Source organism: Rhizopus microsporus (assembly GCF_002708625.1).
Source record: "Rhizopus microsporus ATCC 52813 unplaced genomic scaffold scaffold_1, whole genome shotgun sequence".
NCBI lineage: Eukaryota > Fungi > Mucoromycota > Mucoromycetes > Mucorales > Rhizopodaceae > Rhizopus > Rhizopus microsporus.
This window is the reverse complement of record NW_019671916.1, coordinates 272126-290936: the sequence shown is the minus strand read 5'-3', so window position 1 is coordinate 290936 and position 18811 is coordinate 272126. Positions and strand designations below refer to the sequence as shown.

Genomic DNA, 18811 nt, shown 5'->3' with positions numbered 1-18811 from the left:
TTACCAAGAAGATAGTCAGTCAATCTGTTTTACTGAAAAAAGAGAATGTTAGATACATGTCCTATAAATGATATTGTATCAAAAGAAAAAAAAAAGAGAGAATAATCGTGTTTAAATTGACAGTAATGCCATTCAAGCGGGGTTTACTGAGTACGTGTAATTAGGGTCCAATTAATCCCCTTTCTTTCTTTCTCTCTCTCTTTCTTGTTTTCTTTTGCCAAGATGGCTACCATGAAGAGAAGGAATATTCCTCAGGGAATAGAGAAACAGCCTTCGTTCAGTGTATTAGACGATGAAAAGGATAAAATACATAAAGCTTACCATCCACCACCTTCACCTGTTACTTATTCTTCTAATAAGGTAGAATAACTATTTTTTATAAATGTATATTAATCTATAATTTCCCATTTAGCATGTCGCCTTTTTACAAAAACATAAGCATGCCATAATCACGTTCACATTAACTCTCTTATCCTTTTGGACACGATTCAGAAAGATTTCACTCAGTAACACGGTTGTCTGGGACGAAGCTCACTTTGGCAAAGTAAAAGGGTTTATGAATTGTATATTATATATGTATCTAACTTGTCATAGTTTGGATCTCATTATTTAAACCATGACTTTTATTTTGATGTTCATCCACCTCTCGGTAAGATCCTTGTTGGGTTATCTGGATGGTTAGCAGGATATGATGGATCGTTTTCATTCGAATCTGGTGCTGTATATCCTGAACACGTCAATTACACTGTCATGCGTATATTCAATGCCTTTTTTGGTGCTATGATGGTTCCTATTGCTTACTTGACTGCTCTTCAATTGAGAATGTCTCTCAAGGCTTCCTTACTGGCTGCCACTATGGTTCTACTGGGTAAGAAGATGACAATAGTAAACAAGGTGTTGTACTTATTCCTTTTCTAGATAATGCATATCTTACCATCAGTCGTTTCATCTTGCTAGATTCCATGTTGTTATTCTTTACTTGTACATCACTTTATACACTTTCAGTATTCCACAATTTACGTCATATGTAAGGAACAGATAGAATAAGGTAGATTATATAGTAACCCAATCACTAGACCATTTTCCGCCAAGTGGTGGGCATGGCTTGGGTTGACAGGCGCATCCCTAGGTTGTGTGTTGAGTGTCAAGTGGGTAGGTTTATTTGCTGTTGCACTTGTAGGCGTTTATACGATTGAAGACCTTTGGACTATGTGGGGCGATCTTCGTATGCCATACAAGACATATATGCATCATTGGCTTGCGCGTATTGCCTGCTTGATTATGCTTCCATTCTCGATCTATATCATGTCGTTTATCTTGCACTTTGCACTTTTGTATAGAAGTGGGCCTGGCGATGCGCAAATGAGTTCTCTGTTTCAAGCAAACTTACAAGGCAATTCAATGGCCGATAACCCACTCGAGGTTGCCTATGGTTCTAATCTGACGATCAAAAACGCTGGTTTTGGAGGAGGTCTACTCCACTCACATGTTCAGACATATCCTGAAGGATCAAAGCAGCAACAAGTGACCTGCTATCACCACAAGGATGACAACAACAACTGGACCATTCGTCCTCCACGCGACTATGGAAGCAATGAAGAATACGACCAACCCGAGAACGAACATTTTGTGAGGTTCATTAAGGATGGTGATATCGTTCGTCTGGCACACATGTCTACTGGCCGTAACTTACACAGCCATCCTGTGAACGCGCCTGTCACTGATAGTCAGTGGGAAGTCAGTGGATATGGTAATGAAACGATTGGTGATGTGCAGGATAACTGGATTGTTGAAATCGTCGATGACTTTGTTTACGGCAACAAGGAACGCATTCGATCATTGACAACACGATTCAGACTTCGTCATGAGAAATTAGGATGTCTATTGACAGCAGACAATAGTGTTTTACCTCAGTGGGGATTTAAGCAAACTGAAGTATACTGCGACAAGCGCAATGAGACAAATAACCCACATTCCATGTGGAACGTTGAACAGCACTGGAATTATAAACTACCGTCAGCACCTCGCAGTGCCTACAAGTCGCCTTTCTGGCGCGATTTTATTGCTTTGAATGTAGCCATGTGGACATCCAATAACGCACTCACGCCAGATCCTGACAAATTAGACATTTTGTCTTCTGAACCCTCAGAATGGCCATTGGTGACCGTAGGACTTCGTATGTGTGGTTGGGGTGATAATCAGGTCAAGTATTACTTGTTGGGTAATCCCATTGTCTGGTGGCTATCTATTGGTGCCATCGTTGCATTTTGTTTAACAACGGGATTCTATGTGATCCGCATGCAACGAAAGATATTTGATTTGACGAATGGTAAGTTATAACACTATGTTATTGAATTGACATTTGAAAGTACTTTCATTATATATAGCTCAGTGGGACCATTTCTTTTATGTGGGCAAGACATTATTCCTTGGATGGTTCTTTCACTATGTTCCCTTCTTCATCATGGGCCGTGTTACTTATCTGCATCACTATTTTCCAGCCCTCTATTTTAGTATTCTAATGGTTCCATTCCTCATGGACCATTTCACACAAAATGCAAGTCAGAGAGTACAATGGATGGTATTTATTCCCGTCTATGTTGCAGTCATTGGTACCTTTATACATTTTGCACCCATTTCATTTGGTTTAGAAGGCCCTATTACAGATTATACATCACTTCAGTGGAGGAAAACATGGAATATCATACAAGAAATGATTGAATAAAAGAAGGAGAGATTTGACAAATAAAGAAAAAAAGAAAGAACAAAGAAAACGTTGACAATAAACTCTAATGTAACTGTGTTACTGTGATTCATTTTGCCATGAGGTACAACGACAAATAAGTAACATTTGAAAAATAATTACATGCAGATTTCTTTTTTCTTTTTTTTACATATTTCATTATTATTATTATTATTATTTTGGATGGGCAATTTTAAAAGTAGTCTAAAAGGAGACAAACAAAATGGAACAAGTATTAGTAAAAGCATCGACAGACAATTAAAGGCTGATCAAAAGAGAATGAAGAGGGAAGTGAAACTCTTGTTGCTAGGTAATAAATACCATAAGAAAAAACAGAGAGAAGGCTAAGAAAGAAAATTATAGGTGCGGGAGAATCTGGAAAATCAACAGTGATCAAACAGATGAGATTGATTCACGCCTCTGGATTCAAAGCGAGTGAACGAGAGGGATTTAGAGTCATTGTATTTTTAAATGTATTTTCAACTATGCAAACATTATTAGAAGCATTAGAAGTATTAAATTTACCATTGGACGATCCTGTGCTAAGAGAGTATACAAAATTATTCAAACAAACGCCTTCATTAGAAGAAAATCAACCTTTTCCCGAGCTATATCTTCAACCACTCAAATCACTCTGGAAGAATGAGAGTATACAAACTGCGTATCAAAAGGGAAATATGTTTGCATTACACGATAATATATCATAGTAAGTATTCCCCAAAAAAAAAACATGAGCATATTCTCATGGTTTTGCAAGCTTTTATGATCAGATAGATAATCTCTGGAGCCCGGGCTATAAGCCATCAGATCAAGACATCATTCGGTGTAGAGCAAAGACGACGGGTATAGTGGAGACCACATTTCATCTCGGTAATCTGACTTATCGCATGTTTGATGTGGGTGGACAAAGAAGCGAAAGAAAGAAGTGGTATGCCATGTTTGCGCGCAAAAAAAAAAAAAAATTAAATTCGGAACTTATTAAACGTTACCTAGGATACATTGCTTTGATAACGTTACAGCTATTTTATTTGTGGTGGCTATAAGTGGTTACGATCAATGTTTAGCAGAGGATAGAGCATCGGTAAGAAGGGATCTGTAAGTTTTAGAATAAAAAAGACTTATTCTGTTTATAGAATCAAGTAATGTTTTATAAGAAAAAAAAAAAAAAAGAAAATAACTAAAGTAGAACTTAGATGCATGAAGCACTTATGCTGTTTGATACAACATGTAATTCACACTGGTTCATAAAGACATCCATGATCTTACTACTAAACAAGATTGATATTTTTAAGAAAAAGATAAACTATTCACCTATCGAACATTACTTTCCTGATTACCAAGGTAAGTATCACTCTATGCTTTTTCTTGCATGCTCATCCCTAGATTAGGTCATGTTCATAACTTGGATACAGCTAAAAACTACTTCAAGCAGAGGTTTCAAAGGCTAAACAGAAATCCAGACAAGAGAATCTATGTTCATTTTACAGACGCAACGGATACTCATTTATTACAAAATGTGATGGTAGCAGTATCAGATATTATCATCAATGAAAATTTGAATAGTATCATGGTTATTTAATAATATTAAACTTTTCTGTTGGTCACAATCAGTGGCTCCCTTGGTGGAAATTTGGTCATACCCAAGAGTACAAAGTCTTCTGCCCGTTTTCCTGTTCTTGTTTTAACATCGTATCTCATAATCATTTCTGCAATGAGCAGTTTGAGTTCCTTGACGGCAAAGAATCTGCCTGGACAACGGTGAGAGCCAAGTCCAAATGAGAGATGGTTGATTCCAGTCGAGGTTGATTTCAAGTTTTCGTTGCGCATGAACCTGTACGCATTAAAGTTTTCCAGGTCAGGCATGTCAAGCAGGGCAGGGTCCTGGTGTGCTTCATCCATAGCGAGTGTCACCAGAGTGCCCTTGGGTATCAAATGGCCGGTGGAAAGAAAAGTGTCCCGAAGAGTCAAGTGATGTAGGCCGAGATAATCAGTATTGCATCTAAACACTTCACGAAGGAATGAGTCCATGAGTTTTAAGTCAGCTACACTCTCAGGAGTCAATTCGTCCAGAGTGCTCACTTCTTTCCTGAGCTCTTCCATCAGTTGAGGTCGACTGGCCAGTTCATGAAGAGCAAACGTGGCAAAATGAGAGGTTGTATGGATACTCGCTAGGGCAATGTCTTTAAAGTAATACGCGACGTCCTTCACCGAGCGAAGTCTACCGTCTTCCTTGGGCATGTTCATTGCCATGGTGGCAAATGTGGGTTCTATACCGTCAGTGCCTTCGCTTCGTAACCTTTCTAGCTCAGGAACGAGTCGAGACATGATGAGGTCCATTTCGTACTCTACAGAAAACGTACTTCGCATGAGCAACTTGCCGAGCCATCCTGGAAGCAGCGTAACCAATATACCGGCACGAATGATCTTGTTGGTAAAATCAGCCATGCCCTTGATAAACTCTCTATCTTTGCTGATATTACTCACGGCAAAACAGGGACAAGAGATATTTGAAACCAAATAAGCAAGCTTTTTTTGCATATTGACAGCTCGTTCTTCGCCTGGTGCTATATCAAACTCTTCTTGTAATCCTTTTCTCAAGGCTGTTTGAATGCGCGTGGAGAAGACATGGATTTGATCATCTTTAAAATTATGTTTAATTGGATAAATAACTGTAGAGAGAAAGAAGTCAGCGTATATTCAGCGATTATATATCCTCCTGTTTATACCTGGGTTCTTTGCTCTAGGACTGATTTCTTCAGCAATGTATTTATGGTCATAGGATAAATGGACGACTTGAGCAGTAGGCACAATGTTTTCAATACCTTGTGAAAAGCTAAAGTTTTTGGTATTTTTCATGACTTCTGGTATCAATTCACTCGTGACAACAACGATAGTGCCTTGAGTGGGAATGCGCAATCGGAAACATGGACCATACTCTCTTTTGGCTTCTTGAATGAATTTTCGAGGATTACGCTGCAATTGAATGATATGACCCAGGAAGGGTAATGCACCTTTTACCAACGGAGGCAATTTCTCGTCATCTTGTTCCTTGGATAACAATTTGTAAATAATGAGAGTGGCGGCTGCCACTGCAGATAATGCCAAGTATTTATTTTGCGTCATAGGGATAAAGTAACAAAAAAAAAAGAGAAAGAGGAAAAGCTGGGTTTTATATACCTTTCGTCCCCCCTCAAATGACAAGCAAGTAAACAAAAAAAGAGAGTTTCGATCGGCATCAATCCTATATCCGCGCAATAAGTGAAATCATTCATTTTATGCGCTTGGACAATAAGACTAAGAATTAAATGTCCGATTGACGTGCAAAAGACTAAAGTGGCTTTTTTTTAATGACACGCTTATTTTTTTTCCCTCCCTTCAATGTCTTCATTAGCCAGTTTGATCAACAACATCAAGGCCAACACGGCTCATAATCCTCTTGTTCAAAAGAATCAAAAGAGAAAGACAACAGCTGATTCTAATGCAAAACAAAAAAAAACAAAGACAATGGAAGAATCTAAAAGCAATGGCCCCACCGTAGTTGTATTTGACGGATCTATATTAGAAAGAAAGCCTTTATTTGAAGCCAAGTCAGAGAAGAGAAGATTTCTGGCAAGTATAACGGAATATATGTCATGGATGAGTCATGTTGACCATTTCTTAGGATTCAAGAGTTACGCTACCCGACAAACCTGAACAGAAACAACCAGCGATGACACCTCAGGAACTAGAAGAAGAAGCGTAAGTCATAACAATGTTTATGGTATGTTGTATTAAATACAAGTAGTGAGAATGAACGACACGATGTGGAATTAAAGCAGTTACTTGCAACTTCAAAGTTGTTGGAAGAGTTGGAAAGAGAAGAGATGACATCAAAAGAAAGACGAAGACATACCCTGCAGAAATTGGAAACATTGGGTGCAAAGCCTACACCCAAAGAAAAGATGCCCTTACCACTCAAGTTAAAGGTGAATGAGGTACATAAACGCCGTGATCTAGAAAAGCTGCAAGAAGCCAAGGACCTTGGAATCTATCATAAATCACTCAAGCATCTTTATGTGAAAACGAAACCAAAGAAGAGAGATCGTGATCCAGGTATCACAACTGGTGTTGGTAAAATGAAGGGTGCTACCTTGACTTTACGTAAATCCGACATACAGCGAATTCAACGTCAGGGAGGCAAAAAATCAAAATAATGAACCTTGCACATTGTGTCCTGGCTGGTCCGATAGCAAAAAAAAAGTATGCATTTTTCTTACATATATACCATTTGAAATCATCTTTGCTGCCCCTTAGAATAGATAATAAATATCACACACACACATCTGCTGATTCATAACGATCATATAAGCGTGTTTGTTGTTGCACCTATCTGTCTTACACAATCATGTTCGGGATACGGTGTAAACTATGCCCGGCCAATCATTTAATTGCTATCGGATAAACTTGAATTAACCAATCATTATGGTTAAAGTCTTATAGATATGTCATGCACTTTTTGATATCTTTTTTCTTACTTTTCAAACTTTATTTCAATTCTTATATTCATCTGATTATTTCTCTGGTAAATCCTCAGTAGTGTATCGCCTATAATCACACTACATTCGACCTCAGATTTTTTTTCCTCATTTCCGAGACCGCTGTCAAGATTTTACTTTTTTTTTTTTTCTTAAAACTGTTGTTCATATTCATGATATGTCAACCTGTAAGACAATCCTTGCTTCTGAAATCGCCAGACCCTTTCGACAATATCTAAAGCAAAGGATAGAGAATTACAAATCAAAGCCTACTCTCGTTGGACTATTAGCAAACCAAGACCCTGCATCCAAGAAATACGCAGAATGGACAGCCAGGACCTGTCAAGAGACAGGCGTACAATTTAAGCTGATGCAGGTGGATAAGCATGACTTGGAACATGAAATAGTAAAAGCAAATCTGAGCAGAGACATACATGGAATGATGATTTATTATCCTGTTTTTGGATATCCACTGGATGCATCCATACGGAATAAAGTAAGCTATTTCAAGGATGTGGAGGGTCTAAGTCAAAGAGCAATTCAAAACATTTATGAAAACAAGCGGCATTATGATAAAAATATTGTGCCATGTACACCCCTGGCTATTATCAAGGTTCATACAATGATCAAGAATATATAATAATGAAACTGGGACTCAGAAAGAGAGAAACTTATTCTCCCCTCTCTATATAGACTTTGGAGCATATTGGCGAGTTCAAATCATACTTGGAATTTGGTCAGCGACTCAAGAACAAGACAGTGACGATCATGAATCGAAGTGATGTGGTGGGTAAACCCCTGGCGACTCTTTTGGCTTATGAAGGCGCCGTCGTCTATTCAGTTGATGCTAATGATGTTCAGTTGTTTACACCCGCCGGAATGAAAGATACACCCTTTAGGCAAGAGCAGATCATACCCCAATCAGATATAGTCATCACAGGTGTGCCTTTCCGTCATTATCGAGTTCCTACAGCACTTTTGAAGCCTGGGGTTATAGCCATCAATTTCTCAGAATATGCTAATTTCGAAAGCAATGTTACTACCAAAGCGTCTTATTTCGTCCCAGCTGTAGGTAAAGTAACAGTGACGATGCTGAAAAGAAATTTATTGAGATTATATGACTATCAGCAAGGAAGACAGTATCAACAAGAACAACAGCAAAAAGAGATGATTAATAGATAGTTTTATCTTGAAAAAATAAAAGAAAAGAAAGAAATGACTGCAAAGAGATTATTAATGCAAAGGAAAAAAAAAAAAGAAATATACAAAAAGAGAAAAGAGTCTAAAAGCGTTCCTTCATGCGAGCAGAGATGGTACGAAGGGTAGCGTACACTTTGCCTGGTGGACTACCCAAGATAAGACTCACAACAGCGTCTCGTGCAATCTTGATATTTTGGAATGAGCCAAGAATATGGATTTTGCTATAGAGATAAAGTTAGTTTTACTATTATTTAAAACACACACACATGACTTACGTATCAGCCAAGACAATTCTTGTTTTGCTTGCGTTTTCAATCGTAAACTTGGTTTTGCCGTCTCTACCTGCAATACGACCAATAGCACGAGATAAGTGATCACCGTGCAATGTCTTTACATCCTTGATTTCAAAAGTATCCAAATAGATATCATCTAATCTTAACAGTGCCATGGCATCTTCTACTTCAAAACCCAAAGCAAAGGCCTTGACAAAATCGGCTCCCTTTTGTAATGCTCCATCATCTTCGGTCAAGTCTGAAGTCTATATTATGCAGAGTTGATAAATGCATGCCATACTTTATAAATAAATGCTTACTTTGAGTTCGACTGATTTGGTCTTAACATTCATCCTGACTTGGAGTTTCATATGTTCAACAAGAGGAGAATAGATTTCCAACCAGTGTCTTTTTAAAGGTGACATACGATGAGGAGGGATAGGTATCTTACGAGAACCTTTGGTCACTTTCTAAGCATTCAAATCATCAATAAGTATATATATATATATATATATTTCTTCAAATATTGTAAAATAGTACCTTTTCTTCCACAGCACTGGCAGGTGCAAAGTTGGGTTTGTCTTCAGCATCTTCCATGTCGGCATCAGCGGATGTTGAGGAAGGTACAGCATTGGCATCGATCAAGACATCATCCTCATCGTCGTCCTTTTGAATTTCTTTTTGAATCTTTTTGCTTACTAATGTAGGTGCTTTAAATGATTCCAATGAAGCCATAATAAAGAATAAAACCTTTTTTTTTTTCTCTCTTGGCTGGCTTATTTTTAAAAAAGAAAGTAGTCACACTACAGTCACTGCATGCTTAAGGAGAGGTTTACATTTTCCCACTCTAATATCTCAGGGCGTATCACTTGAAGGATTATACAAGCTCATCAAGAGTTAAAGTAAGAATAGGATGCACAGTTGGTGCAACGAAGAGACAACATGTGTTGCCGCTGATACTACATCTTTCAATCACACTGTTGATGATGAGAGCACCAGTGAAATGGAGCACTATAGATAACTTTTAGCATAAGGGCAACTGACATGCTTAATAAGTCGTAATAATACTTTATAATCTGATAGTGAATCAGATGACAACAATATTATCAATGATAAAACTCACTCAGCTTTTACTTTGATCAATAGATCAGAGAATAAACCAGCAAGGAAAGGATATCCATGCTGTGATGATAAACAACGTCATCATGGAAGAATGGGTGGCTTGACCAAATGCATTAATTTCAAATGAAAAATGGTGGCATGAAAATAGTCAAAAAGGGACATTAATTTCCCATTGGTTTCAATTAAAGTTTGGTAACGGATAAAATAACTCAATTGCTTCCGAACGAGAACAAACTGTACTTTGCAAGCGATCAGCCTGTGTATTAGAATCAAAAGTTTTGCTGACAGTCTTCATATTATACAAATATCCTGTTAAACGGTTCTTTGGATAGTCTTTACACAGTCAAGTTTATTATAAAATTGACAGGTTACAAGTGTCACATGATTAGTATAGAAAGCGAAAATTGCATTTTATTTTATTTTTTAAAGTGAAAGATTGTATGTACAAAGGAGGATAAGAGAGAAGAAGAGGGAATAAGGAAACAAAAGAGTTGAGTGTTAGGGTGGATGTAATGAAGAGGAGGTGTGGTGTATACAATAAATAGTACATTTTAAAGAATTGTGGACTGATCTTTTTTTGATCTTAGACAGTTTGTTGTTGTTGGTGCAGGAAGGAAACTCTCGAGGCTTGCTTATCACGAATACGTTGAAGGATATGCTGCATTCCTTTACGAGCCTATTGAAAGACAATTGAGCTATATATATTAATACAATACAATAGATATATACCTTGGCTGCATTGGCAATAAAGGTACTCTGTCCAAATCCTTCGATCTTACTAGTTAATCCCCAGCCAAATCGAGAAATGATACGAGCTTCTGTTTTACAAGATGTCCAATCAGGATTTTGATCATGTTGCTTAAATATCTGTGTTTCTTCAATTTGCATCACTCTGACATGGTTCAAATTCTTTGTACGAGTGATCATTGTCTTATTCTTTGGATCAACCTCAGACTCTTCAATCACAAAGGCTTCAGAGTTCTTGAGGATCTATATTGACAACATTGAGTTATTGTTTGCAAATTGTAGTTGTTTGACTTTACGTTTTCAGGAAACCATTTAGGTGCCTTGCCCTTTTTGAGAACAAGCCTTGTTGTTTTCAATATACCATTCTCATCCACATATCGATCCAAGACATCCACAGCAAGCACTAAATAATTATCAACAACAGTCTTTTCTTACTTATTTTTGCTTATTTACCGTGAGAAGCGAATGGATTTGGGTACCTTAACCAAAAGGCTAAAGTAACATTTTGCCACGGATAACTAGAACACATGTTATTGTCTGTCCTCTCTTTTATTCTTTTTATTTCTTACTCATAAGAAAATGCGTGTTGGTAGAATTTAACCATTTTGAAAGGTAGCAAAGAAAAAAAAAAGAAAAAAAAAAAAAAGAGAGAGAAACACCCAGGTGCTTTTTAACCAATGAAATCAAAAAGTTAAAATGTGACTTGAACTACCCTTTTGGGTAAAAAAAAAGGATTATTAATCTGTTCTTTTTCTTTCCGTTATTTTCTCTCCCTCTTTTATATCTAGTTTTTTTTATTGCAAGGCCAAATGTCTATGTCATCGAACAGCGCTATCGATTTGTTTCCATTCAATCTAAATGATAAAAGCCTAGGCTTGCTTAATGCCGCTATTGCTAGTCATCAAGTCAACAATCCTATATATGATCAAGGTTAGGTTTAATAACCTCAGATAAGCATCCTTATGTTAACACGTCATGCTTTAAAGTTAATCAGGATGAAAGTGTAAATAATGACACAAAAGCAACAAGTGGCAAAAGAGATCTTGATAAAGGTAAATAATATGAAAGGGAAAACGATGGGAAAAAAAAAAAAAATAAAAATAATTAAAACCTTGTGTTATATATACTCTAGTCGATCAAGTAGTGACTACTGCACCTAAAAGAGCAGGTCGTAAGCCTTTGCAGGAGAAATCACAACCTAATGTAATACTTTATTTTCTCTGGTATCTCCCTTTTTTATACTAATTTTAATCTTTTCAGGATGGCCCAGTAGACCCTAAGCAAAAGAGAAAGGCACAGAACAGAGCGGCTCAACGAGCCTTTCGAGACCGAAAAGAGAAACATGTTGCGGAATTAAAAGCACGCATTGCGGAGCTTGAAGCGCTGACTGCTGCCAAAGATGAAGACCTGATTAAAGAAAATCAGCAGCTAAAAGAAATGCTGAGACAGCTGCAAGAAGAGAATTATGCATTAAAAGGAGCTCAATTTACATTTCAATTTCCCGTTCATACAACAAAAGAAAATCATCATCAGCTATCACCCAACAGAAGTGACAGCACCGGAAGTCATGGAGGCAATAGCTTTAGTAGCAACAGTAGGAGTAACAGTAGTAGTGGCAGCAGCAGTAGTGGTAGTGGCACAGAAGATGGTACAAGTTCATCTGCTGAGCAAGCGTCACCCCTGTCCAATAATAATGAAACACCTTTATTTAGTGCTATCGAACCTATTCAGTTCGGTCTCATCGATGACCAATCTAATTTGTTCAATCAAGCTTCTCTCACCGTGGGTAACGACTTGCTAATCCATGGAAAAGATGACTTATTTACAAATTATGGCATGCCAAACACTAATACTAATAATAATAATAATACAACAACAACAACAACCGCAGTCGATGACTTTTTGTTCCCGAATGAAGATCTATCCGGGCTATTTGGTGACGTTGATCTCTTTGGTCTTGACATGGCACAACAATTTGGATTACCACAAGTGCCTACTATAGCATCACCAGCCGACAAGAAGCAACGTTTCATTGAAAAATTAAGAAAGGCTAAAGAAGAAGGCAAATATTTATACGACTTTCATCAAGAAATTCAACAAGAAATGCCAGACTTTAACCTGGATGCCTTGTGTGATGATCTTAAAAGGAAAGCTCAATGTAGCCTGGCATGTCATACAATCACTGAGAAAGAGGTGGACGCCATCAGTTCATGTCTTGATAAAAACCCAACCCTCAACATTTTTTAATACTTCAATTCTTGAATGTGTGCATTTTATATCATATTTTGTCATTGTCATCTCTTTTTTTTTATATATAAAGGAAAACTTTGTTATTTATTTTTTTATCAGTGATAAACACAATAAAAAAAAAAAAGAAAAAAGAAAAAAAAAAAAAAACGGGCTTAATAAATGACTCGTTTGTCCAATTTAACCACAATTGGAGGTTCATGCGTATTAGGTCTTGATATCTCTGCCAATTCTCTGCCTGCACTCCATGTTCCACCTTGAATAAGTTGGCTAAGTGAAAGTAATTTTTTGCTTAATCTAAATGTCTGTCGAACTCGTTCTGCTACCAAATCAAGATAGGCCACCGTCAGAGCACGCCATTCGATGACGACAGGATCCGACATATCAAACATCGGAGCAACTTCAATCTTGGGTTGATAGGGGAGTAATGAGTTGGCAAGATAGTTTTGTATACCACGTTCGTAATCTTTAGGCTTCAGTGTAATAAACCCAGTATCAATCAGAAGACCACCATTACAGTAATCCGGAAGGGGTGTCAGCAAATCGGTTCCTTCGATAGTAGCTCCCAATAACTTCTCCATTGGTTCAATCACAGAGTAGACGATCCACTGTGACAACTTGTGAAAGGGCACATAGTGGTCTGTTCCTGTTGGGTTGCTTTGGTTAGGGTTGAGTAGCGCTGCGCATGGCCAAACATCGCCATATCCTTTCGTGCCACCAATGTTTTCCTCCGACGCCCAAAGTTCTCCCATTTCTTGCACAACAGGCCAGATGGTTTCGATACTGATGAGTGGACCTTTTTTGGTCTTGATCGTTGTAGGATGATCAAACAGATAGTCTATATAAGGAATCAGCACGGCCTCCCTTTTTTTAACGCTTTTACACACTTACCAATCATGTTGCCCGGTCTACGAACGGCTTCTTTTCCAAAATAGTCTGTACGGTTCTTTAGGGCATGGCCAAGGTTGACAAGTAGGTCATATCGCTCTTCAATACCCACAAAGGAGTTTGTTTCATTAAATTGTAAACCATTATGTAAAGTATCAAGGGTTAACTGACTGAGAGCCTCAGAGTCAACTCGATGAGGCTGAGAAGGGTCACTGGAGAAGGTTCCCTTGAGGAACATGTCTAGTATAGCAATAGCGATGCCATCCTTTCGTTTGAACACTCTACCCGTAGATTGTTCGATATAAGTCCAGGTTTGGCAAGGCTTCACATCCATAAGGCAGGCAATGACAAGGATATCAATCAGTTTTCTTGTTTGCTCCATGTTATCAAGGCCCAAGGTAGCCCATTGTTGAATGAGTTGGTTTAGACGAGGCTTACCACCCACATCAAAATGACGCCATCGACCATAGACAGGAATATCAGAAGGACTATCGTAATCACGCTTGATAACAGAGATGACATATTGAACCATTTCATCCAGCTTTGATTGATCAATATCAAAGTGTTGTAAACGATTACGACTGGCTGCTTCTTGTACTTTATAGCATCTTTCACGTACGGCGTTTAATCCCAAAAGAAATTCTGTGTCGTTATTGTTGTCATTAATACTATTAGTCATGTTGGTCATGAAGGGAGCCATACTATTATAACATAAAAGAAAGAGAAAAGAAGAAGAAAGGAAAGTTTAAAAGTGAAAAAGGGGAGAAGAAGAACAAGGTTTATAAACACGTTTTATGATTGAATATAAAGTCTGTGTAAAGTAACTCAAGTTTAAGGGGTAATCAAAAGGTTGGCCACACAGAAATTATCTCTCCTTATTTCATGGGAGTATGATCAGTGTGAGCTTATTATAAAGTTTAATCCAACTTTGATATTCGTTAAGGAGCATTTTTTTGAACTCCCTTTTACTGTGAAACCTACTCCCTGTTTGCATGAAAATATACCACTGTAAATATCACTGTACCAACTTTTTTGTTGTTATGGAAACAGAAATCATGGTTTTATTATGTCACCTTTCCCTCATTACTAATCGTGATATATGTTTGGTGGTTGAATTATCAACTTTAAACAAAGAACTAAAAAGAACATGTATCCATAACTGGTAATGTTTTCTGTCTTTCAATAAAGTTAAAATTGCACAATAATTTTCGCTGTCACATCTATCAAAAGAAGTTCTCTGTGTGATGCAAAGGTTATCTATTTATCCACTAAAATGGAGAAGCACGTAACAAAGTATATGATCACAACCGACACTTCTTCTGCTGAAGCAATAGAAGCCACTCAACAAGTCACTTCATGTAAAATTCATATATTTATTATTGTCATAATTTATAACAATTACACATGATAGATGTCAATCAAGGTTCTGTTCAAGAAAATTTATTACAACTGATTCAAACATTAGGCGAATACTTGACAAATGACGATGGCTTCGTTCGTGAAAAAGGTAACAATATAACCCTTTATAAGAAAAAAAAAGGGGGGAAAGAGGGATACTTACAACACTCCTTTATATTCCTAATTTAGCCACGGGATTGCTCTCAGCTAGTCTAATGGAATGTCGTCAAGAGGATATTAACGAATCAGCTGGTAACAGTGTAACCAATGCCAACTAAAGAAAAATACACTAATACTTTTCACAGTCTCTGTCTTGGTCGATTTTTATTGTGATAGATTATCAGACAAGACCTGCGTTCAACGCTTACTGGATGGATTATTTGCTTTATCAGGCTATTCTCACTTTACGAGCAGTAATGCTGTTTCAGTCATCAAAAGGTTTATAGTTGTTGTATTTCTTTCTCTATCTACTAACACGCGCATGAATCCACGGCAATAGGATCATAGAGCGCGTTGATGTGCAGACATTTCCTCAGAGTACACGAAATGCGGCTTATAGAGTTGTGGATCGGTTGATCGAAAAACATGCAGGTGCACTCAGATCGATCAACAATGAGTTTATCTTTGGATTCACTCAAATTCTCGATGGTGAAAAAGATCCTCGTAATTTGATGCTTGCTTTCAAGATTGTAAAGGATATTGTCGATCGATTTGACATCTCGACTCATGTGGAGGTAAATTCGCTTGTATACTATAGAAATGTTAAATAACAGCAACTAGGATATATTCGAGGTAACCTTTTGTTACTTTCCCATCACTTTTAAACCACCTCCAGATGATCCATATGGTATCACCGCTGAAGATTTAAAAGTGAGCCTAAGGTAAGTCATGAACACCAAGGCGGTACAACAGTTGATACTTAATTTCAACAGACGTTGTTTGGCATCCACACCACATTTCGCCAAATTTGCTGTTCCTTTAATACTCGAGAAACTTTCATCAACATCAGGAAGCGCTAAAAAGGATTCAATGGAGACATTGGCTGCCTGCGCGCCAGTATATGGAGCAGCCTCACTTTTGCCTCATACACATGATATCTTTAGATCACTCAAACTCGAGGTATATCACGCAACAGATAATAGTCTAGAGGATGCGGCCGTCGTTGCTATTCGGTCCGTTGTAGGGGCCTTGAGCACAGGCCTATCCAACCAGGACGGCGAACCAACTGAGAGGGCCTTGAAACCACTCATTGACGATTGCATCGGGACCCTGAAGGATCCAGACATGAAAGACAGTAAACAGACGGGCCGTATTTTACGTGCAGCTGCATCCGCTTCAGACCCTGCATGCCAATACATTGTAGATATCGTAGTACCGTTAGTGCTCAAGCAGATTCGTGAAACCAATGTGGCAGTTCTGAAAAAGGCAAATCTGGATATTTTGATTGATTTGTTGGAAGCAAGCAAAACACTGTATGGTGCAGCTGATGAAAGTGGATCGGGTAAAGTTTAACATGGTCTAATGAAAAAGAAGACTTATATATGTATTTAGTCGATCAAGACTTTGTGTCTCCCTTGGTTCAGCACAAGGAACGTTTCTTTGGTATCTTTGAGTCTTGCTTAACAGCATCGAACGAGTACAACTTGCTACGTCTGTCGGGCCTTAATGGCATTAAACTTATGGTGCTTTCTAAAGAGTATTTAACACCTAATGAAGTCGGCTTGGCTATACAATCGTTCAACAAGATACTCTTGGATCCAGTCGAGGATGGAGAGCTCCGAAAGGCTGCTCTTGATGCGCTCTGTGCCACATCACACATCAACAGCTTGTATATTATTGAACAGACGCTGCCTGCCTTGATGGCCAAGCTGCCCGAAGATCAAGAAGTGGCTCAACAGGATAGTTATGTCTTGACAGCTCTCAAATCCATCTGCCCTACTGAATCTGTTTATATTCATGCTGCACCATTACTCTTGCAAAAACTGGATGCTATCTGCCAACAAGGCAAAACTCAAGTTGAATATGCACAGGCAATCGCTTCTGTGCTTTTAAATATCTTGCAAACAAAGGCCACCGAGAGTCACGCTGATCTTGCTAAGGAAGTACATACGATGGTACCTTATATTTTCAGAAAAGTCATTGAAGCCAGTTTGGATTCGTCTGATAGTCTCTATCTGGATCCTCAGCTCCTACAGACACTCTCACTTATTGTCATTACGATTTTGATCAAAGTCGATAGCAGGTAATAGATAAGTTATTGCATGTTCTATGCTATACATTCTCATTCCTTGATAACAGTGAACAAAATGTCTTTATGGATATGATATTCAAATCCTTTGTACAAGGCGATCTAGTAGAGTTTATGCATACTCAAGGCCAATTCAAGCCACTTGATCCAGCTGCGCCAGAAGGACAGCAGAGAACAGTTCAGTTGTTTTCAGCAGTGATTTGCTCGTTAAGAAAGGATGTGGCATTACCAGTGTCGAGCATGGAGGACTTTTTGAACACGATGGTAACTCTGGCTTTGAGTTCAGACATTCAGACGACAAGTGTATCAAGAATGATTGGCTCATTGATCAACAAATGGAAAGACAGTAAGTAGCAGCTTTTTTTTTTTTGCAAGACAAATACTGATAGCTATATGTTATAAAGATAATGCCTTGACAGAGTATGTAAAGACCACCTCATTGCTCTTGCAGGACACGATGACTCAAAACCCTCGCGCACTTGAGGTCTATCTGTGGATCACTAAGGCTCTCATTTTACGCGCTCACCCACTAGGTTATGAATTGACAGACAAGGTGATTGAATGGTGCGGTCTCAGTATTCAGGGTGTTGCACATGGATTCGACATCCTCGTTGGAGACGATGTCTATGCATTGAACAGGTCATTATTTGCAACTGTGACGGTAAGTGGATGGGATATATGTGTGGAAGTTTGAAGGCAGTAATCAATGATGTTATATAGCTTTTGTACAAGCAAAGATTCTTCAGCTACAGTTTACCCAAACTTATTCAAGGCTATCACTCTGCCCAATCAAACATCAAGCCTAATTATTTGATCGCTCTATCATTTTTACTAAAGAACGTGCCCAAGCAAATTTTACTGAATGAGCTTCCACCGGTAAGTGTGTGTGCTTAAGAGATAAAGTGTCACTAACCTAATGATTTTTTTATAGCTTATTCCACTTTTGATTCAGTCGCTTGAATTACCTGATACAACCTTACGAGTGTCTACGCTCAACACTTTCAAGCTAGCTGTAGCTGAAGCGCCCGAGACTATTTCTAGCCAAGTCAGCATGATCCTTCCTTCACTTCTCGGTATCCTTCAGGATCGTTCAAGCTCTATCCAAGTACGTGTGGCTGTACTAAATTGCTTATCTGAGTTCCCTACATCACTTCCCAAAGACGTCTTGAAGCCACACGTTCAATCTGTATTATGGAAACTAAAGGTTGCACTGGACGACCGAAAGAGAATTGTAAGGAAAGAAGCAGTAGATTGTCGATCGAAATGGTTTGTGATTTTATAAAATAAATAAAATGTTTATTTATGATAGAAGAAATTAATAAAGTTAATAATAATCATTTACATTAAAAAAGAGAGAGGTTCGGGAATAACTATCATCATATTAAAAAGAAAAAGGATGGTACAGTAGATAGTATTAAAAAAGGTAATAAAA

General features: G+C 38.0%; 10 protein-coding genes across 10 annotated transcripts; 6 read left to right on the top strand and 4 right to left on the bottom strand.

Moving 5' to 3' along the window:
- Positions 1-203: 203 nt before the first annotated feature.
- Positions 204-2921, top strand: RHIMIDRAFT_209857 (glycosyltransferase family 39 protein). Its single transcript, XM_023607160.1, has 6 exons — positions 204-360; positions 413-544; positions 595-868; positions 919-1027; positions 1077-2329; positions 2388-2921. The coding sequence occupies exons 1-6, from the start codon at positions 223-225 to the stop codon at positions 2723-2725; spliced, it is 2244 nt and encodes a 747-aa protein (XP_023470681.1). The 5' UTR covers positions 204-222; the 3' UTR covers positions 2726-2921.
- A 5-nt stretch (positions 2922-2926) lies between these two features.
- Positions 2927-4322, top strand: RHIMIDRAFT_196546 (G protein alpha subunit; the record flags this gene model as incomplete). The annotated part of the gene is made up of 6 exons (XM_023606135.1): positions 2927-3053; positions 3107-3449; positions 3501-3671; positions 3737-3824; positions 3937-4084; positions 4132-4322. The coding sequence occupies 6 exons, from the start codon at positions 2927-2929 to the stop codon at positions 4320-4322; spliced, it is 1068 nt and encodes a 355-aa protein (XP_023470680.1).
- On the bottom strand, positions 4230-5953 carry RHIMIDRAFT_1786 (cytochrome P450). Its single transcript, XM_023605773.1, has 2 exons — positions 5470-5953; positions 4230-5412 (listed from the first exon to the last, which is right to left on the bottom strand). The coding sequence occupies exons 1-2, from the start codon at positions 5864-5866 to the stop codon at positions 4328-4330; spliced, it is 1482 nt and encodes a 493-aa protein (XP_023470679.1). The 5' UTR covers positions 5867-5953; the 3' UTR covers positions 4230-4327.
- Position 5954: 1 nt separating this feature from the next.
- RHIMIDRAFT_252657 (uncharacterized protein) lies at positions 5955-7179 on the top strand. Its single transcript, XM_023610964.1, has 3 exons — positions 5955-6352; positions 6405-6481; positions 6528-7179. The coding sequence occupies exons 1-3, from the start codon at positions 6122-6124 to the stop codon at positions 6934-6936; spliced, it is 717 nt and encodes a 238-aa protein (XP_023470678.1). The 5' UTR covers positions 5955-6121; the 3' UTR covers positions 6937-7179.
- Positions 7180-7435: 256 nt separating this feature from the next.
- On the top strand, positions 7436-8439 carry RHIMIDRAFT_284793 (NAD(P)-binding protein; the record flags this gene model as incomplete). The annotated part of the gene is made up of 2 exons (XM_023613209.1): positions 7436-7870; positions 7951-8439. The coding sequence occupies 2 exons, from the start codon at positions 7436-7438 to the stop codon at positions 8437-8439; spliced, it is 924 nt and encodes a 307-aa protein (XP_023470677.1).
- Positions 8440-8539: 100 nt separating this feature from the next.
- On the bottom strand, positions 8540-9464 carry RHIMIDRAFT_195992 (eukaryotic type KH-domain (KH-domain type I); the record flags this gene model as incomplete). The annotated part of the gene is made up of 4 exons (XM_023606084.1): positions 8540-8678; positions 8733-8995; positions 9050-9199; positions 9270-9464. The coding sequence occupies 4 exons, from the start codon at positions 9462-9464 to the stop codon at positions 8540-8542; spliced, it is 747 nt and encodes a 248-aa protein (XP_023470676.1).
- A 648-nt stretch (positions 9465-10112) lies between these two features.
- RHIMIDRAFT_252651 (MSF1-domain-containing protein) lies at positions 10113-11167 on the bottom strand. The gene is made up of 4 exons (XM_023610963.1): positions 11052-11167; positions 10895-11001; positions 10581-10841; positions 10113-10527 (listed from the first exon to the last, which is right to left on the bottom strand). The coding sequence occupies exons 1-4, from the start codon at positions 11125-11127 to the stop codon at positions 10435-10437; spliced, it is 537 nt and encodes a 178-aa protein (XP_023470675.1). The 5' UTR covers positions 11128-11167; the 3' UTR covers positions 10113-10434.
- A 64-nt stretch (positions 11168-11231) lies between these two features.
- Positions 11232-12973, top strand: RHIMIDRAFT_287971 (uncharacterized protein). Its single transcript, XM_023613522.1, has 4 exons — positions 11232-11528; positions 11585-11650; positions 11731-11801; positions 11859-12973. The coding sequence occupies exons 1-4, from the start codon at positions 11408-11410 to the stop codon at positions 12843-12845; spliced, it is 1245 nt and encodes a 414-aa protein (XP_023470674.1). The 5' UTR covers positions 11232-11407; the 3' UTR covers positions 12846-12973.
- On the bottom strand, positions 12974-14595 carry RHIMIDRAFT_287970 (uncharacterized protein). The gene is made up of 2 exons (XM_023613521.1): positions 13737-14595; positions 12974-13683 (listed from the first exon to the last, which is right to left on the bottom strand). Exons 1-2 carry the CDS (start codon positions 14431-14433, stop codon positions 13001-13003), a joined length of 1380 nt encoding a protein of 459 aa, XP_023470673.1. The 5' UTR covers positions 14434-14595; the 3' UTR covers positions 12974-13000.
- A 411-nt stretch (positions 14596-15006) lies between these two features.
- Positions 15007-18661, top strand: RHIMIDRAFT_232405 (ARM repeat-containing protein; the record flags this gene model as incomplete). The annotated part of the gene is made up of 12 exons (XM_023607736.1): positions 15007-15091; positions 15145-15240; positions 15321-15383; positions 15437-15569; positions 15631-15865; positions 15912-16012; positions 16064-16632; positions 16683-17373; positions 17430-17725; positions 17784-18040; positions 18100-18255; positions 18311-18661. The coding sequence occupies 12 exons, from the start codon at positions 15007-15009 to the stop codon at positions 18659-18661; spliced, it is 3033 nt and encodes a 1010-aa protein (XP_023470672.1).
- Positions 18662-18811: the final 150 nt, after the last annotated feature.

Excerpts from the sequence above, each read along its gene's own strand:
- RHIMIDRAFT_252657 (XM_023610964.1), top strand. The coding sequence starts at position 6,122 with ATGTCTTCATTAGCCAGTTTGATCAACAACATCAAGGCCAACACGGCT. Across the intron at positions 6,353-6,404 it reads CAGAGAAGAGAAGATTTCTG|GATTCAAGAGTTACGCTACC; the intron begins GCAAGTATAACG and ends ACCATTTCTTAG. Across the intron at positions 6,482-6,527 it reads CAGGAACTAGAAGAAGAAGC|TGAGAATGAACGACACGATG; the intron begins GTAAGTCATAAC and ends AAATACAAGTAG.
- RHIMIDRAFT_252651 (XM_023610963.1), bottom strand. The coding sequence starts at position 11,127 with ATGTGTTCTAGTTATCCGTGGCAAAATGTTACTTTAGCCTTTTGGTTA. Across the intron at positions 10,842-10,894 it reads CTAAATGGTTTCCTGAAAAC|ATCCTCAAGAACTCTGAAGC; the intron begins GTAAAGTCAAAC and ends TTGTCAATATAG. Across the intron at positions 10,528-10,580 it reads TTATTGCCAATGCAGCCAAG|GCTCGTAAAGGAATGCAGCA; the intron begins GTATATATCTAT and ends GTCTTTCAATAG.
- RHIMIDRAFT_209857 (XM_023607160.1), top strand. The coding sequence starts at position 223 with ATGGCTACCATGAAGAGAAGGAATATTCCTCAGGGAATAGAGAAACAG. Across the intron at positions 361-412 it reads TTACTTATTCTTCTAATAAG|CATGTCGCCTTTTTACAAAA; the intron begins GTAGAATAACTA and ends TTTCCCATTTAG. Across the intron at positions 545-594 it reads ACGAAGCTCACTTTGGCAAA|TTTGGATCTCATTATTTAAA; the intron begins GTAAAAGGGTTT and ends AACTTGTCATAG.
- RHIMIDRAFT_1786 (XM_023605773.1), bottom strand. The coding sequence starts at position 5,866 with ATGACGCAAAATAAATACTTGGCATTATCTGCAGTGGCAGCCGCCACT. Across the intron at positions 5,413-5,469 it reads TCCTAGAGCAAAGAACCCAG|TTATTTATCCAATTAAACAT; the intron begins GTATAAACAGGA and ends TTCTCTCTACAG.
- RHIMIDRAFT_287970 (XM_023613521.1), bottom strand. The coding sequence starts at position 14,433 with ATGGCTCCCTTCATGACCAACATGACTAATAGTATTAATGACAACAAT. Across the intron at positions 13,684-13,736 it reads TAGACCGGGCAACATGATTG|ACTATCTGTTTGATCATCCT; the intron begins GTAAGTGTGTAA and ends TTCCTTATATAG.
- RHIMIDRAFT_287971 (XM_023613522.1), top strand. The coding sequence starts at position 11,408 with ATGTCTATGTCATCGAACAGCGCTATCGATTTGTTTCCATTCAATCTA. Across the intron at positions 11,529-11,584 it reads CAATCCTATATATGATCAAG|TTAATCAGGATGAAAGTGTA; the intron begins GTTAGGTTTAAT and ends CATGCTTTAAAG. Across the intron at positions 11,802-11,858 it reads AGGAGAAATCACAACCTAAT|GATGGCCCAGTAGACCCTAA; the intron begins GTAATACTTTAT and ends TAATCTTTTCAG.